This window comes from Protobothrops mucrosquamatus, unplaced genomic scaffold (assembly GCF_001527695.2).
Source record: "Protobothrops mucrosquamatus isolate PMUCROS unplaced genomic scaffold, P.Mucros_1.0 scaffold2603, whole genome shotgun sequence".
In the NCBI taxonomy this organism is placed as follows: domain Eukaryota; kingdom Metazoa; phylum Chordata; class Lepidosauria; order Squamata; family Viperidae; genus Protobothrops; species Protobothrops mucrosquamatus.
In genome coordinates this window covers 71685-89893 of record NW_015388657.1, presented here as the reverse complement: position 1 = coordinate 89893, position 18209 = coordinate 71685, and the positions used below count along the sequence as shown (strand labels likewise).

The 18209-nt window shown below is 48.9% G+C and overlaps 2 protein-coding genes across 4 annotated transcripts in view; one reads left to right on the top strand and one right to left on the bottom strand.

The window, feature by feature from the left end:
• The first annotated feature begins 7576 nt into the window (after positions 1-7576).
• On the top strand, positions 7577-13387 carry PAFAH1B3 (platelet activating factor acetylhydrolase 1b catalytic subunit 3). Of its 3 annotated transcripts, none has more exons than XM_015825357.1 (6): positions 7577-7708; positions 8494-8585; positions 9948-10037; positions 10130-10246; positions 11397-11519; positions 12781-13387. In XM_015825357.1, the coding sequence occupies exons 2-6, from the start codon at positions 8505-8507 to the stop codon at positions 13045-13047; spliced, it is 678 nt and encodes a 225-aa protein (XP_015680843.1). In that variant the 5' UTR covers positions 7577-7708; positions 8494-8504; the 3' UTR covers positions 13048-13387. The 3 variants fall into 3 exon arrangements, with proteins under 3 accessions (XP_015680843.1, XP_015680845.1, XP_015680844.1); XM_015825359.2 differs by lacking the exon at positions 7577-7708 and adding an exon at positions 8179-8199; XM_015825358.1 differs by lacking the exon at positions 7577-7708 and adding an exon at positions 8326-8356.
• A 3835-nt stretch (positions 13388-17222) lies between these two features.
• Positions 17223-18209, bottom strand: part of CIC (capicua transcriptional repressor) — a 42517-nt gene continuing 41530 nt past the window's right edge. The window contains exon 20 of the mRNA XM_015825354.1: positions 17223-17569. Within this exon, the coding sequence (XP_015680840.1) occupies positions 17223-17569 (347 nt within the window). The remainder of the gene's footprint in view (positions 17570-18209) is intronic.

Genomic DNA, 18209 nt, shown 5'->3' with positions numbered 1-18209 from the left:
CTTTCCATCCGTTGCTTCTTGTCCTGCCTGATATCTCCATTTCCATTTAGTGGCCGATAGGAGTATGATACAGGTAGTCCGAGACTTACGTCCACTGGAAAAAAGGATCCCTCACAGTTATGACCGTCGCAGCATCCCACGGCCACACGACTGTGATTCAGGCACTTGGCAAGGCAGTGGGGAAGCTAGATTTATTTTAGCAACTGCAGCAAAAAAAGTTCGTAAAATTGGGTGCGACTCACTTAAAACCATTGGAAGTTCGGTCCCCAATGTATGGCCATAAGTTGAGGACTGCCTATATTATTATAAACAAACGGAGAGAGTAGTTCAGGAGCTCCCACTTCAGTGGTTCTTTTCAATAGATAACATATTGCTTCCTGATAACCCACTGGCTGAATTTAACCAGCCAGCAAGGTTAAGTTAAAATACCCAGGTACCTTGTGAAATAGGCAGTTGCAGGAGAGGCAAATGGGAAAACGTGCATTGCAACCTGTGACGCATCTTTAATTGTGGCTAGCCACCGACATCTCTGGTTTGTGGTTTGCCATGGTGTGGGAAGCTAGCAAATCTTGAGAACTAGGCCAATCCATTAAGCCATTCCTATGGAATATTTGTTTGGGCCTTTTGTATAGGCGTAGCAATTAAGTTGTTAATGTGGCTGTAGGGTTAAAGTACATTGCAGGAAACCAGGCATTCGGGGGGGGGGGGATTGCTTCCTGCTTAACACAGATCTCTTCCTTGCAAGACTCTTAATGTCTGCAGACGCATGCAATAACATGCACTAACTTACAGAATGCATGAACTGAGCAAAATGAATAAAAGGGAATGCATAGCCAGGGAATAAAGCAGCCTAAACGTTATCCATAAAATGATTAATTAAAGCAAACAGTTTTGCTCTTTGGTCACTGGCAGGTGGTCAAATGACTAATTTCTGGGACAGTGTTCTGCACAGTGTACTTATATAAGCAACCAGCACGTCATCTTTGTCCCACTTGAATTGAAAGATCTATTTAAAAAAGTACCCAGGTCAGATGCCACCTCCTAAGCCAGCCATGGGCTCGGTTGAAAACAAAGCTAGAAAAAGCCTAGGGTCTTGTCTCCTTTTCCAGAATGTCTAGCTCTGTTATCTTAGGATGAGGTAGGAGAGGGTAGGTTTACCCTGCCCTTATAGTGTTGCCTCACTTGCTGGAAGAACAAATTGGATAGCCCAGTGGTGGCGAACCTATGGCACGGGTGCCAGAGGCGGCACTCAGAGCCCTCTCTGTGGACACGCGCGCCGTCACCCCAGTCCTAGGCCTTCAGCTGGGTTTTATAAAATCTTTTCGCTTTAGGCCTCCGCCGCCGTGTGCAAAAAAAAAAAAAGGTTCAATCAATCAATTTCAACTTCTCACGGAAAAAAAAAGATCTCGCAAAGTTGGAATTGATTGATTGAACTTTTTAGTCCCACCCAGTCTGCCGTTACCACCGCAGCCACGCCCACCCAATGGGCCACACCCAGCCACACCCACCCGGCACCCAACGATGCATAAGTGGGTTTTGGGTTGCAGTTTGGGCACTTGGTCTCTAAAAGGTTCGCCATCACTGGGATAGCCACTTGTCTGGAATGGTATAGGGCAGGTATAGGCAACCTTGGCTCTTTTGTGACTCGTGGACTTCAACTCCCAGAATTCCTGAGCCAGCATGGCTCAGCTTGGAAACCTCTCCCTTTCCCCTCAGCATGGCTGGCTCAGGAATTCTGGGAGTTGAAGTCCACGAGTCATAAAAGAGCCAAGGTTGCCTACCCCTGGACTAGGGTTTCCTGCCTGAGCAGGGGGTTGGACTGGAAGACCTCCAAGTTCCCTTCCAACTTTCTTTTTCTGAACTGAAAATATACCTTTGGTCCTCTGGACGTCTCTTTGTTGATCGTGAGGTTAATTGTGTGTCCTGCTCTCTTTCAGCCCAACTCCTCTGCTCACCTTTCAGTCTGGCCCACCCGAGGATTTTTCTTCTCGCCCCTTTCTGAGCAACAGCTCCAGAAGGAGGCCGCCGAAGCCCTGATGGTGTTACGAAACGCCCCCCAGTCTAGCCCCATGCTTTCCCCTTCAGGCCTTCTGCCCCCTGCCAACAGCGTCTCTGCCCTCATGGGCCCCCCGAGTTTCTCCCACCCTTCGGAAGCCATTCCCAGCCCTGCCATCTCCGGTCCTTTCCAGCCACACCCCTCCTACTTCATGCCTCCCTACGTTCCACAGGCTGTCAAGGCCGCTCGGGACATGGCCTTGAAGCGAGCCCATGGAGCCCCAGAACCGGTCAGTGCTCACGCCGAACACGTTTCCGGGCCTTTCTTCTTCCCCCTGTTCCACGGTAGCCCTCTTCCCCAGCAGTACAAAAATGTCCGCCTGTTCTCAGTGTCTCCATCTCGGGGGGCTCAGGTCGCGACCTCTCTAATGGTTTCCAGCATCCAGCCCGTCAAACCTAACCTGGGTGGGGCTTCCAGTTACGGCCACTACCATTTTGCCCCGAACTTGAGAACCTACCACAGTGCCTCGGGCTCCGTGCAAAAGACGGTCTGCTTGCCCCCAAGCGTGGAGGCCGGTTGGATTTCCGAGACCAGCGTGGAAGTCCTCGCCCCAGCTGGCTCCGCCCCTGGCAATCCGCCCCTGCTGCCTTTCTGCGTCTCACCCTTGGATGTCTCGGTCGCCATGCCCTTCCAAGCAGGGTCCCCCGTTGGGATGGATCTGCACATGCTCCCTCCCAGTTTGTCTCTGCTGAACCCCGGCCCCTGCCTTCTGGCTCAGCCCTCTTTCCCAGACCCAATGCTTTTCCCAGGGCAGATGTCTGCGCAGTGCCAACCCCAGCCGTTCCGAGAAGGAAGGTGTTCCAGCAGAAGGCCCAAAGAAGAAGAGCGGGGTGAGAGCCTGAAGGCGCCTGGCAGCGAGAATGGAAAAGGTAGGCTTAGCAGAAAGCATTACTTAGCAGGGGTAGGCAACCTTGGCTCTTGTATGACTCGTGGACTTCAACTCCCATACTGGCTCAGGAATTTTGGGAGTTGAAGTCCACGAGTCATGCAAGAGCCAAGGTTGCCTACCCCTAGTAGTTTTGAGCATCCCTGGATAAGGCACAGTTTGCAGGAATGGCCACCAAGCATAAAGTCTTCTGGAGATGCTAACGCAATTATACCTATAATTAGATTGACTTTCCTTGTCTTACATTTACATTGAGGGGGGAAAAAATAAAAGCTACAGAGAGGCATTCTCTAGCAGGACCTGGGAAACACACCTTCTCAGGTGTAGCCCTTGCCCCGGAGAACCCTTTTGCTCCTGAGATACAGCAGGCCGCCCCCCCCCCCATTCTCCTGGCCTTCTGGAAGGCCTTACAAAGCTGCCTCTTTATCCCAGTGTAGTCCCATTAAAGCTGATTTGAGGATCTTCTTTGGATTAAAATTTTTTAGTCACAGCAGTGTGCAAGAAAGAGAAACTGAAATATCTGGTGAAACTCTACGTGGGTTATATATACAGGACCCTACAGGATGCCAATGGTTATAATGCTACAGCCACCAGGGTTCACTCTGGATCAGGCAGAAAGCAATGAAGTCTCCGTTATTTCACCTCTGGTTGACCTGGCAAACCCCGGCTAGCGACATGGTCTTCCCAAATAGCAGGCTAGTATGTTACAGCTGTGAAAGTTGGACCATAAGAAAGGCTGAGCGCCAAAGAATTGAGAACTTTGAACTATGGTGCTGGAGAAGACTCCTGCGAGTCCCCTGGACTGCAAGGCGATCAAACCGGTCAGTCCTAGAGGAGATCAACCCCGACTGCTCTTTAGAAGACCAGATCCTGAAGTTGAAACTCAAGTCCTTTGGCCACCTAATGAGAAGGAAGGACTCACTGGAGAAGGGCCTAATGCTGGGAAAGATGGAGGGCAATAGAAGAAGGGGACGACAGAGAAGGAGGTGGCTGGATGGAGTCACTGAAGCAGCAGGCCTGAGCTTAAATGGACTCCAGAAGATGGTAGAGGACAGGAAGGCCTGGAGGAACGTTGTCCATGGGGTCGCGATGGGTCGGACACGACTTTGCAATTAACAACAACAACAGGATGCCAATGGTTATAACGCTACAGCCACCAGGGTTCACTCTGGATCAGGCAGAAGGCGATGAAGTCTCAGTTACTTCACCTCTGGTTGACCTGGCAAACCCCAGCTAGCGACATGGTCTTCCCAAATAGCAGGCTACTATGTTTTGCCAAAGTCATGGCTGAATGGCTGTCATAGGTTCAGGGTAATGGTGATATAGGAGGCTAAGAGTCAGGGAGGTGTAGCATCAATGATCTAACAGGCTTCCTTCCTCTGTTGTGTTTAGATTCCACTGAAGCAGGGCCCAACTGCTTGACACCCAAACAAGCGCCCAGCCAGTCTGCTCAGCAAGTCTCAGAAAACACCCAGCAACCAAGCCAGCTTCCCGGAGCCGACAGCTCCCCTTCGGTGTCTTTGAGCATCGGCCAGATGGGCTCCATCTCCCTTCCCAGTTAGTCTTCCGATTGGGAGGGAAAGGTCAGGGCTGGCCAGACTTCCAACCGCATCTGCAGAATTCTAAGGGGGAGGTTTCCGCTGATTAAGGTCCCATTCCAGGCCAGGAGTCTTTGAAAAGGAGAGGGGGCTTCTCAAGGGTGCAACCTTGGCATGTTTTTCATTCTACCTGCAATTGGCAGTTATTGCAATTGCTGGTACATTTCTTGGTGTAACGCACTTAAGTCCAGATCATTTAACGCGGTCCATTCATTTTTGACTCGTTCTGTGCCTGGTGGAAGGCAAGAGTTTGTTTGACTTGAACAACTGTTATATTTTAGACAACAGCCAAGTTTACTTTTAGTAACAAAGTTTGTGCGTATTCCTTTTTTTGGAAAGGGTGTTTTCCATCGTTTTTCTCAAATCATAGAGATATGATTTACAAGCAAAAACAGGCTCAGCGCTTCCTGAGAATTTGACCCGCTTACGGGATCTTGCATATTATTGATTCAGGAGAAGAGACATGCGTTGAATTCATGATCCAAAAGTTTGCTGCCAATAAAAGGTTGAGAAATCCTGCTGGTTTCTACTGTCTTTTATCAAAAGGTTGCAGTTTTCAAAGACTTTTAGAATTATGTCATGTTTTACAAAGAATTCTTTAATCGGGGCTATTTAGACTTTAAACCCGATATCCTTACATTGTGCACTCCAAGTATTTTGTTATGTTTATGTGTAAACTTTTAGCTCCCTGTTGAAGGTAGCAAAATTCTGGGGACTGAGAAATTAAGCATATTTCTTTGATAGATGCCTTCGAATATCTTTTGAGAATATGAACGATAACTATAAATGTATTATTTAAATAACACATGGCACTCTGACAAAACCATTTGACATTCCACCATGTGTAACCCCTCTTCTGTGCACTAATTTATTTCACCTTTCTGTGAATTTCTGGAATTAGTTCCATAATCAGATTTGTCTTACCACGTCTGTTTCTACAAAATACTATGCAGCTCTCCAGTGATAGATTCTCCCCCCCACAGCTAACAAATGTCAGCTCATGGTGCTGTGTGATCCCAATTTAAGTGAGCTGTTATTCCCCCAAAATTGCCTTTAGTGCACCATCCCCTTTGCTTGAAGATTTGTAGAAAACTGGGACACTCATGTGGCTGATGGCGGGACTACAACAATTACTATTAGCTCATCCCAAACGTGCTTTTCATGAGGCACCTGGACTTTCTTTTTTTCTCTCTTTGAAGACGTTTCGTTTCTCATCCAAGAAGATTCTTCAGCTCTCAAGAGAAGTGAAATGTCTTCAAAGAGAAAAAAAAGTCCAGTTGCCTCGTGCAAAAGCACCGTTGGGACAACCGTAACCTGGAGGACTGAGAATCTCCGTAGATATTAGTCAGCTTCTATTTAAGTACAATAGAGAGCACATCTATCCATGAAACAAGACAAAACAGGCTTCATTAAATGATTTGAAAGAAATGCAGAGCTCTAAAGCCTCAAATGGATGTTATAGGAGAAGGTAGCCTTTATTGTCACTTTTTTCTGTATTCACATTGACGCACATTAAAAATGCAATTCTGACACCCACTCTCAAAAGAAAATACAGGTAGCCCTCGACTTAAAACAGTCCATGTATTGACTGTTCAAAGTGAGTTATGACCGTTTTTCACACTTGACTGTTGGAGCATCCCCACGATCACGTGATCAAAATTCAAGACAGTTGGCAACCAACTCACATTGATAACATTTGCAGTGTCCTGGGGCCATGTGATCAGACATTGTGAACTTTCAATAAGCAAAGTCAATGGGTAAACTAGTATCACTTAACTGCAATGGTTCACTTAACTGGCAAGGAACGTGGGAAAATGGGCAAAATTCACTTAACAAATGTCTCACTTAGCAACATAAATTTTGAGCTCAATTGTGGTTGTAAGCTGAGGACTACTCACATGTATCCATACACAGACATGCACACACATATAATCTATCTATCTATCTATCCATCCATCCATCCATCCACCCATCCATCCCAGTATCTATTATCCATCCATCTATCTATCCATCCATTTATTATCTATCCATTCTCTCTCTCTCTGTTGTTAGTTGCGAAGTCGTGTCTGACCCATCACGATTCCATGGACAAGGTTCCTCCAGGCCTTCCTATCTATCTATCTATCTATCTATCTATCTATCTATCTATCTATCTATCTATCTATCTGCCTATATCTATCTTCTCTATCCTTTCTTACTATCCATCCAATCCATCCGTCTGTCCATCTCTCTATCTACCTATCTTCTCTATCCATCCTCTCTTACTATCCATCCAACCCATCTTATCATCCATCTGCCATCTATCTATCTATCTATCTATCTATCTATCTATCTATCTATCTATCTATCTATCTATCTATCTATCTATCTAATCTATCTATCTATCTATCTATCTATCTATCTATCTATCTATCTATCTATCTATTACCTTCTATGTCTGTCTGTGTATCTCACTTATCTACCCTCTATTTTCTATTTGTGTCTGTCTATTTCACCTTCTATCCGTCTATGTCTACCTACCCACCTAATCTACTTCCTCTTATACACACATACACACATTAATCAGTGTGTGTATTCTGAAGACATAATGAAAAAAAAGTTATCAAGCAGGAAAACAAAACTATCCAGCTATCCGCTCTTGTCTACTTTATTATGCACATAGAAACTCACCTTTGACCCCGGAAACGAGGATGCTGGGACATGTAGTTTAATAACAGGAAGCCACCAGATTGGGGAAAGCAAGTCGATGTACGCCTGTAACTCGGACTGAATCTAACGACGTGTTAAATGCACAGATGGCTAGAAACGGCTAGGGCCGCGGAGCGCACGGAGCTGATTCCCAGGCCGCAGTTCCACAGGGGATGCTCTGGAGCCGCCACGTCGACGGAGGCAAGAAGCGAAACGCTGCGGAAAGATGAATGGGGCGCCTCGGCCTGGCTAGAGTGGCCGATACCATTGGCTTCACCGGGAGGGTGCGGGAGAGAAAAACGAGTCGCCGCCTCCTCCTCCTCCCCCCCCCGTTTGCCTGGTCAGGTGGTTCCGTCCAGGTGGCGGCAGGAAACCGCTTCCAACGCGGAGCTGAAAGCGGGCAGGCGGAGCAATTTCTCCGGCGGCTTAAAAGTCGGGGAAGTGGTTGATTATTGTTCTTTTCCCCCCCCGATCAATACCGTGAGTAGTTTCCCCCCCTTTTTTCCGAATGGTACCGGCTATTTGCAAGCAGGCAGACAGCTCGCAGGGAGAACGAACCATTGTGCACGGGGGGGAGGCAATGGATTAAGCCCACTTTTCTTTCCTCCCCGAAAACGGAAGAAGGACGAGTCAGTTCGAAGGCTTGAAAAGAAGAGAGAAGGAACACCGCACAAATATCTAGAACTATGTGGGATGGGGAGGGGGGGTGTAATCCCCCTTCGCGTCTCCCGCCCCTCCCCCCCCTCCGTTCACGCATCGATGCATTGATCCACTACGGTACGGGTGGATGGAATTGGTGCAAACGGTGCCCTGGGGGAGCGAGAGGTGCAAAGGTTTGCAATATCAAACCTCTGCAGATAAATTCGTCTTTTGCTGTTGTGGACATCCAAATTGCTGACAGCTTCGCCATTACTTCTCTAGCCGCAAAAAAGAAAAAAAAAAGACAGCCCTACAGGCGTTGCACAGTATAGGTTCAAATCCCCCCCCCCTTTTTAAGGAATGGTACCGCCGAAGCTTTGTACGGTGGAGGGGAAATGAATGGACGAAACCATTGGCGCTCGGCGGGCGAGGGGGGAGCGGTGACTGGCACAGGACCGTATTGTTCCTGGACGGAGCTCCTGGGCGCAGGTCCAGCTGTTCCTTTGCTTTGCCCTCTGGGGATGCGGAGCAAGGGGGTTCACTGGTGGGATGCGCTGTGGAGGTGCGGGGCGGGCAGGCCATTGAGCCAGGAATTAAGTCCCTATTCTCTGCTTTGTCTCCTTTAGGATCTGCAAGCATGAGCGATGGCGACAAGAACCCCGCCAGCACCCCAACCCCGGTCATCGACGTGCAAGGGGATGGACGATGGATGTCGTTGGTGAGCTGCCTGCTTGAGCTGCAGGGATCCGGCCGAAAAGAGGGTCTTGGGGTGGAGGGGAGGCCCCTCTCTGGAGCTGTACGGCCATTGATTCTGTTCAAGAATAACAGAGTTGGAAGGGGGACCTTGGAGGTCTTCTAGTCCAACCCCCTGCTCTGGCAGGAAACCCTATACCAGGGGTAGGCAACCTTGGCTCTTTTATGACTCGTGGACTTCAACTCCCAGAATTCCTGAGCCAGCATGAGGGAATTATGGCCCCTTCATGACTCGTGGACTTCAACTCCCAGAATTCCTGAGCCAGCATGGTCCAGAGCTTGGAAACCTCTCCCTTTCCCCTCAGCATGGCTGGCTCAGGAATTCTGGGAGTTGAAGTCCACGAGTCATAAAAGAGCCAAGGTTGCCTACCCCCTGCCCTAGACCATTTCAGACAAATGCCATCTAATTTCGTCATTAAAAACCTCCACTGATGGAGGGGGCACAATGTCTGGAGGCAAGTCATTCCACCAATTCTTTTCTTTAATTCGGGTTGACTCCTCCACACACCTACACCTTCCAGATGTTGGAAGAAGGCAGCTTCCAGCCTTCCCAACTGGTACACCCCAAGGAATTCTGGGGACTGCAGTTAACAAAACATCTGGAAGATGCTGGTGAAGGGATGGCTAACTTTCATTTTATGTTCATTGTGAACTGTGATATTTTGGCATTTTCTTTTTGCTGGTTTACTTCCAGTTTCCAGCAAAAGTGCCCATTGTGTACAATGCATTCGTTTAACAAACTCAGCATTCGTTTAATGATCACAGCGTTGCGTTAACAGCCACTGCATAAAAGGTTATAAAATCAGGCAGTCAGGGCGGTGACTCGCTTAATGACTGTTAATTCTGGGGTTAATTATCCCCATACATTGAGGACTATCTGCACGATGTTTGCTGTTGCTGTAGACATTCACTAGGAGTGTCTGTGGCTGGCCTAATTTGGCTCGCTATAGCTGAGTCAGCTCAAAATTGCCACCATAATTCTTTAGGGATCTTTCCTTGAAGTCACGGGTCTCCAAACTTGGCAACTTTAAGACTTTTGGACTTCAATTCCCAGAATTCCTTAGCCAGCCATGTTTTAAGTGAGAGAAAGAAATCTCCCCTTGGAGTCACTAATTCTTCTATGAGCAGCAAAATGGGAACATATCAACATATATGTCAAAAAGTCTTGGGGTTAGCAATCAGAGATCTCCTGTCTCAATCCACTGAACTTTGCTTTGGATCCCAATTCCTGGGCTGCTGCTTCTGCTGTTCTCCCCCCTTCCAGAAATTTAGTCTCTTCATCAGTTTCCCCCTCTGAAAATGCTCCAATTTTCTCCATTTTCTGCAGCACCACCGTTTCATTGCCGATAGCAAAGACAAGGAACCTGAAGTGGTCTTTATTGGGGACTCCCTGGTACAACTGCTGCACCAGTATGAGGTAAAGTGTCTTGGAAAGAGTCTCTGGAAAAAATCAAGTGGATCCATCAGTCTTATCGTCTGCTCATTCACCTTTTTTTTTTCCTCCACCAGATTTGGAGGGAGCTTTTCTCCCCGCTGCATGCCCTCAACTTTGGCATTGGGGGCGATGCCACTCAGCATGTGCTCTGGCGCCTGCAGAATGGAGAACTGCAGCACATCCGTCCAAAGGTAAGTACATGGCGGCTGATGAAGTAGGCCTCAAGCCTAGAATCCTATCTACAGTTCTTAAAAATGTTACTCAGCCCTGCTCCCTATATATTTATTTTTTATCCTGTCTTTATTATTCTTACAACTGACTCAAGGCCGTGAACATATCCAACACACCTTCCTCCTCCTGTTTTCCTCACAACAATCCTGCGAGGTGGGTTGGGCTAGGAGTGACTGGCCCAAAGTCCTCCAGTAGGCTTTCATGTCTAAGGCAGGACTAGAACTCACCGTCTCCCATTTTCTAGCCTGGTGCCTTAAACACTAGACCAGGGGTAGGCAACCTTGCCTCTTTTATGACTCGTGGACTTCAATTCCCAGAATTCCTGAGCCAGCCACGCTGAGGGAAAAGGGAGAGGTTTCCATACTGAGCCATGCTGGCTCAGGAATTCTGGGAGTTGAAGTCCACGAGAGCCAAGGTTGCTTACCCCTGCACTAGACCAAACTGGCTCTCATATATACTTTCTTAACGGAAGCATCAAATGGGAATCAAATAAGCTAAATAACCTCTGAGTATGTATGCAGCCTGTAAAGATATACCCATTTAGTTTCTCCCACCTCCCACCCCTCCTTTAATTCTTCTGCGTAATAATTAGGGAGAACAAAACAGCCTGAGATTATCTGGGATTCATTGCACATTTAAGGACCTGCCTGAAACTTTTTCTTAAAAACATTTAATTATAAAATGCTATACAGTACCTCTAGGGCAGTGTTTCTCTATGGCTGGCTGCGGAATTCTGGGAGTTGAAGTCCATACACCTTAAAGTTGCCAAGGTTGGGAAACTCTGCTCTATGGGTTGTGTGAAGACTCCCCAAAATTATACAAACCCAGGATAGCATTCAACTTAATGAGGCTGCAATAAATGTTTGTCAACTTTTCAGACTCTGTAGCCTTGTCCACATAAAGATCCAGAACGACCACTTTTATAGCAGCAGGCCTTGTGTTGTTGAAACACAAGAGGGTGTGGTGTTTCAAGAGCCAGATTTCCTGTTGTGGTCCTAGATAGGTAGCTGTGCATAAAAGCAATAACGTCGTTAATGACTTCTTTTCACCCAAGCATCTTGGGTCCCAGAACTTGGAAACAATTCTTTTTTCCCCTCTCATTGGTTCCAGATTGTGGTACTCTGGGTGGGCACCAATAACCATGGACACACTGCAGAACAGGTGGCTGCTGGCATAGAAGCCATTGTGCGTGTCATCAATCAGCAACAACCCCAGGCCCGCGTGGTTGTATTGGTGAGTTCCAAGCCCGGCTCAATCTGATAAGAATGCCTTTAAAAAATGCCATCCTTTCGACTGGGCTGGATCCCCTGCTGCCCTGTTAACATTAAGCCAGAATCATATTGGCCAAAGAAACTAGAATGATGTGGCTTGCAATATAGGGCTATCTTCATATTTATGAAGCTTATAGATGTGGTCCTCAATTTATGGCTGTAATTGAGCCTGGTATTATGGCTCTAAGCCATGGCCGTCATTAAGCGGGTCACCATGCCCAGGTTTATGACTTTTGCAGTGGTTATAATAATAATAATAAAGTTGGAAGGGACCTTGGAGGTCATTGAGTCCAACCCCCTGCTCAGGCAGAAAACCCTACACCACCACCAGTTATTAAATTAAGCCATTTTCTTCAATGGCTGTTTCTTGCTGGAAACCGGAATTAAATGTTAGAAACTGGCAAAAAAAATGATGCCAAAAATCATGGTCACGTGACCACAGGTGTTGCAAATGTCCATAAATGGAACCCAATTGCCAAAGCACCCTAATTGTGATCACATGGCTATGTGCGTGTCCATCGGAACTCCAGAACCAGCTTTTAAGTCTGTGGTGGCGAACCTATGGCACAGGTGCCAGAGGCGGCACTCAGAGCCCTCTCTGGGCACGCGCGCCGTCACCCAAGTCCTAGGCCTTCAGCTGGGTTGTATAAAACCTTTTCGCTTTAGGCCTCTGCCGCCATGTGCAAAAAAAAAAAAAAGGTTCAATCAATTTCAAGATCTCGCAAAGTTGTAATTGATTGATTAAACTTTTTAGTCCCACCCAGCCTGCCGTTACCACCGCAGCCATGCTCACCCAATGGGCCACACCCACCCAATGGGCCATGCCCACCCGGCACCCGACGATACATAAGTGGGTTTTGGGTTGCAGTTTGGGCACTCGGTCTCTAAAAGGTTTGCCATCACTGTTTTAAGTAATCCTGGGGAGGTGTATCAAAGGCATGTCAAACTGCCGGCCTACGGGTGGGATGCGTCATGCCGAAACCGCGCCCAGCAATGGGGAAAGTCACAATACGTCACGCGATGTGACGTCGCGAGTTTGACGTGCCTGGTGTATCAGAACTTCGAACAGTCACTCAGCGAGAACTACTAGCACTTAACAAAGACTACTTTCATTGAGCCCAGCTGATGGAACATTCACACGTTGCATCGGCTTAGCAAGCAACCACTTTGTGACTTAGAATCTTGCAATAAGCAGACTGGGGTCTTTTCTGTATCCTGCACAGGGCTTGCTGCCACGGGGCAAAACCCCCAACCCGTTACGAGAGAAGAACAGAAGGGTGAACGAATTGCTTGAGGTTAAGGTGCCGCTGCTCCCCAATGCCTCTTTCCTCAATGTTGACCCGGGCTTTGTGCATTCAGACGGGACTATAAGTCACCACGACATGTACGACTACCTCCACCTGACCCGCAACGGATATGCCAGACTGTGCCCTGGGCTCCATCGCCTGCTGCTCTGCATGCTGGGAGAATGCCACGCTCAGACCCCTTGATGGGTGCCGTCAATCACACCTCAAGATGCTCGTCATTGGCTTGAATGACGGCAGGAGGCTTTAGAAGCTAGATTGCTGTTTGCTCCAGATCAGCTGTTCTCAACCGTGCCAACTTTTAAGATAAGTGGACTTCAACTCCCAGAATTCTGGGGGTTAAAAGTCCACCCGTCTTAAAAGTTGCCAACGTTGAAGAAAGCCGCTCCAGAGTGCCAAAACAGTTTCCCACCCATCTTCTACCTGGTATATGGAATTGGGCACTTCTTTACTAACTCCGTAAGCCTCAAGTGTGGGTTTTCTGGCAAGGGATGGGAATGACCTGCAGCTGCCAAAAAAAAAAAAAGTTTGGCAGAAGACAATGGGAATTTGTCTGTTTTTACGTAATAAAAATAACCTGAAATTTCTGGGCAGAAGTTTTGTCTTTCTTTACCTATTAACTTGAGTTTCAGACAAGTGCTGTGCTAATGGGGCGAGTCATTAGTCGTCTGGCTTACACTAAAAATAGGTTTTCCTTGGAAGCAATTAGCAACAATTTGCATACCAGGTCTTTTACATTTTGGAGAATTTGTTCCTGCTGTCTGCAAACCTCTTCCTGGTTGCTGCCTTTTTGAATTCTTTAGCTTTATCTTCATGAAGTTGAAAAGAAGCTGTTTATGCTTTTTTTTTATTAAAGCCAGCCTATATAGCAGGTATGGGGAATGATGGCCCTTTTATGACTGGTGGACTTCAACTCCCAGAATTCCTGAGCCAGTCAGTCAAGTCCACACACCGTGAAGGGGGCCATTGGTCCCCACATCTGCTTTATAGGGACAACCATACATAGCGTACACAGCTAACCTTGTTAACACTTGTCTCTCCTCTTTCTCAATTGAATTTTGCGAGCAACATATTTATTTCCCATCCCATTTCTCTGGGGAAAAATGCTAAAATTAGGTGCCTTGTGGCTGAAGACACAATATCAACTTGAGTTTAATTAGCCTAGTTGGCTGGATCTGCAGACCCCCTGAACTCCTACGTGGTGGGCTACATTGGGGCGGTAACTAAAAAGCTGCCAGTGTAGTTTGATTTCATGATTGAGGAAGAATTTTTCCTTCCTCACTGCTTGAAAAATGCAATGAGGGATCAGTTGCAAAGCAATTCCAACCTCAAGGCCCCACTGAATTGATGCACTGAAGGGCTTGATTTCAAAATATAGGCAGTCCTCAACAACCACAATTGAGCTCAACAATTCTGTCGCTCAGCAAAATAGTTGCTGAGTTTTGCCCCACTTTACGACCTTTCTTGCCACGGTCATTAAATTAATTACTGCAGCTAAGTAACAGGGCTGTTAAGGGACTCTGCTTTCCCCATCGACTTTTCTCATGTGAAAGTCGCAAAAGTTTCACATTGCAACTGTCATAAATACGTTGCCACTTGCCAAGCGTCTGACTTCTGATCAGGTGGCCAAGGGGATGCTGCAACGGTCGAAAAGTGTGAAAAATGGTCATTAAGTCACTCTTCAGTTCCCTCGTAACTTTAAATCAGAACTTTTCACTTTTAGGATATGGCAACATCCGAGTACCACCAGTCGCCTAGCAAGGTGTCAAAAACATGACCCCCCCCCAAAAAAGGAAAAAAGTGATGAAAGTACAGGTAGTCCTCGACTTACAACAGTTCATTGTTGTGAGCATTTCTGTTGAGGATTGGCAGCGGGGGTGGGGGTGGGGGGGTGTTTGGTTTTTATTCCCCCCGTCTGCTGGGTGGTTGCAGCAGGTTTTGGTTACTTCACATGACCCTGGGACACTGTGGCCGTCATAAATATGAATCGGTTGCCAAGCATCTGAATGTAAATCACAAGACCCTGGAGAGGCTGCAACATTCCAGCTGATCGGCGCTTCTTCTGGGCTCAGCAGAAGCACCAGGATCAGCACCGAGCTCCAGCTGGATCCTGGCACTGATCCTGGCGCTTCCGCTGAGCCCTGACAGCCCTGCAGCTCCAGCCATCTCTCGCTCAGGCTTGTGCGGTGCTGCCACCGGTTCAGCTCATTCCCCTCCCCCGCTACCACTTTTCTAGGATGGTCACGTACCACCTGCCAGCTGCCAATGTACCACAGGTGGTACCCCTACCACTGGTTGAAAAGCCCTGCTTTAAATGGTCACTAAACGAATGGTTTGTAAGTTGAGGATTACCTACAGGCACAATTCCAGAGATCTGCATCGTGGTGCTGCAGGAACGTTTTTTGTTTCAAAGACCCGAAGACCAGATTGTGTTCTCACTGCTGTGGCAAATAACGCAAGGGGGAGCCGAGACGCTGCCCCAAGCTTAAAACCTGGCCGAAGGAACTTCTCCAGCTCCCGACCTTCCAACACAGGGCTTTTCAACCAGTGGTACATATACCACCTGTGGTACATTGGCACCTGGCAGGTGGTACGCGACCATCCTAGAAAAGTGGTAGCGGGGGGGGAATGAGCTGAACCGGTGGCAGCACCACACAAGCCTGAGCGAGAGACGGCTGGAGCTGCAGGGCTCAGCGGAAGCGCCAGGATCAGCGCCAGGCTCCAGCTGGAGCTCAGCACTGATCCTGGCGCTTCCGCTGAGCCCAGAAGAAGCGCCGATCAGCTGGATTGTTGCAGCATCTCCAGAGTCTTGTGATTTACATTCAGATGCTTGGCAACTGATTCATATTTATGACGGTCACAGTGTCCCAGGGTCATGTGAAGTGACCAAAACCTGCTGCAACCACCCAGCAGACGGGGGGAATAAAAACCAAACACCCCCCACCCCACCCCCGCTGCCAATCCCCAACAGAAATGTTCACAACAATGAAAACCTCGGACAGGAGGAAGAGCGCCGCCGGGTGGGCAGGCAGGTGTCTTGCTCAACTGTGCCTTGGGGGGCACTTTTTCAGTGCCATTGTAACTTCTAAGAGTCACTAAGTGAACTGTTGTAAGTCGAGGACTACCTGTACTTTTATCACTTTTTTCCTTTTTTTTTTTTTGGGTCAAGTTTTTGACACCTTGCTAGGCGACTGGTGGTACTCGGATGTTGCCATATCCTAAAAGTGGTACAATGGGTGAAAAGGTTGAAAAGTCCTGTTCCAACAGACCTCACCCAAAACATGTCAAGCGTACCTTGGCACCTGCAAGGATGAGAAAAGCCAAGTCAGCAGCCCAAAGGGCGGAAGGAACGAGATGGCCCAACGCCCCCAAAAGGGTCACGGCGAAGAAAACCCGTACGGGACGCCGAAGGGGTGGATGCTCCGCACGCGCCGAAATTCTACAACCGGGCCGGATTGTTAAAGAGCTTTAATAGTATGTGAGGTGGGGCCACCCCAATACAGAAGGGGTTACACATGGTCAACATGTGGCTGTGGCCACCAGGGCGCTCACACTTGGGAGGGGAGCTTGCCAGGCCAGCCCCCTCTCTCCAAGACCCCTCTTAACTCCCGTCCAGATTTAGGCTGTGCCGCACGCAAACGGCTTTCCTTGTTCCTCTCTTGGCAAGGCCGAGGGAGAAGCCCTCTTGGCCAAACTCCACGGAGCCCCGGCCTTGGCCCGGATGGACTTTCCTCTTCTTCTTCTTCCTTCTGGCTCCTCCAGTGACCCGGTTTGCCCAATGACCAAAAGCGATTCCCCGGTCCGGGAAGGCCAGGCCTCCCTTCTCCCTTCCCGCTGCAAGGATGGATGGACAAGGCTCCCCACCCCTCCCCCGCCCCCGCCCCCCCACTGCCCCGATGACTGGACACAGAAGCAACAGGTAGGTGGGATCTCCAAATACGTATAACATTATTCGATGTGGGGAAATCAACACGAGGTCTGTCATTTTACAGGGGTGGGTTGGTGCTCCTGGGGGGGAGGGCCCTCGGGCAGCCCCCCCCTCTCCCCAGCTGTCTCCTGGCCTGCGTCCTGGAATGGTCGATAGGTCAGCAGCAGCACCACCACCACCACGTTGGGAGTTCTTGGGAGGAGGACGGTGCCACAACCCTTCCGCGGCGGATCAGAAGGGCGGAAGAGGCCTGCAAGGAGCCCAGGCAGTGTCTACAGGTGGCAGAAGTTTCTCCTGTACAGTCCCAGGAGAGAGCAGGTGAGGTTAGCAAAGGGAGGGACACCGGTGAGGAGCAGGACAAGGGTGGGGGGAAAGCTCTGGGGCTCCCCCACCCTCCACGCGGCTGCTTTTCTCGCTCGCTGCTGGCTGCTCTTCATCTGCTGCTGGTGGTGGCGGTGCTGGTGGTGGCGGTGCTGCTCCCGGCCGTCCCCGGAGAAGACTGCTGGTTAGAGTCCCAGCCAGCTGCTGTAGTGGAAGGGCTGGCTGCTGGGGGGGCAGCCTCTGTGCTTTGGGCCGAGTCTTGTGGGAGGCTCAGTTCCACCAGCTGTCCCTCTGCGGTGCTGCCCGGGGTGCCTCCGGGCTCCGGCGTGCTGGGGGCTTGTTCTGTCGGAGTGGCTGCCTGCATAATCTTCTGCCTCACTTCCCGGATTTTGAGTTGTAAGCAGACCTTGGTGGGGAATATGTCAGAGTAGCGAGCTTGGAAAGCTGCAGTGGCTTGGGCTGTCAAAAGGAAAACAAAACAAAAAATTCAGCGAGGCTCACGTAAAATTGAGAACAAATGGGATGATGGTGTATTGATTCCTCGCCAGCCCATGGACCCGGCAGCTGAGTCTGGGGAATCAGAGGAGGAGATGAGGAGGGGCCTGGAGTGACATCGGAGTCAGAGGAAGGCCCTGAGGAGCTCCAAGACTTAACAGTCGGACAAGGAGCCCGCCCCCTCTACTCGTGCTTAGGCTGAGACACAGCTGTGCTGGGAGCCTGAGTTGGACAGTGATGAAGAACAGCTGGGACAAATCCCAGATGCACGAATGCGCAGGCAAGAGAAGCGAGTAGGACAGAGGAATGCAATGGGGTGGCTCCAAAGGCAAAGGAGAAGGCATTAGGAAGCCACGCCTTGGCTGCATAATAAAAGGAAAGGTGTGGGAGATGCTGGTTGCCGAAGAGAGCTGTTTGTTTTGAGGATCGAGTTTCTGTGGACTGTGTTTGTTTGCCTTGGACATTGACTTAGGTCTGTGAATAATAAAAGGGGTTTGGGTTTTTCCTGCGGTTCCAGCCTGCTTGATTGGAAGAGGGGTTTCTCCTTGTGAGCATAACAAGGACTGGCGTGGGCTGGGACAGAACAGATGGTAAGAGAGCAAGC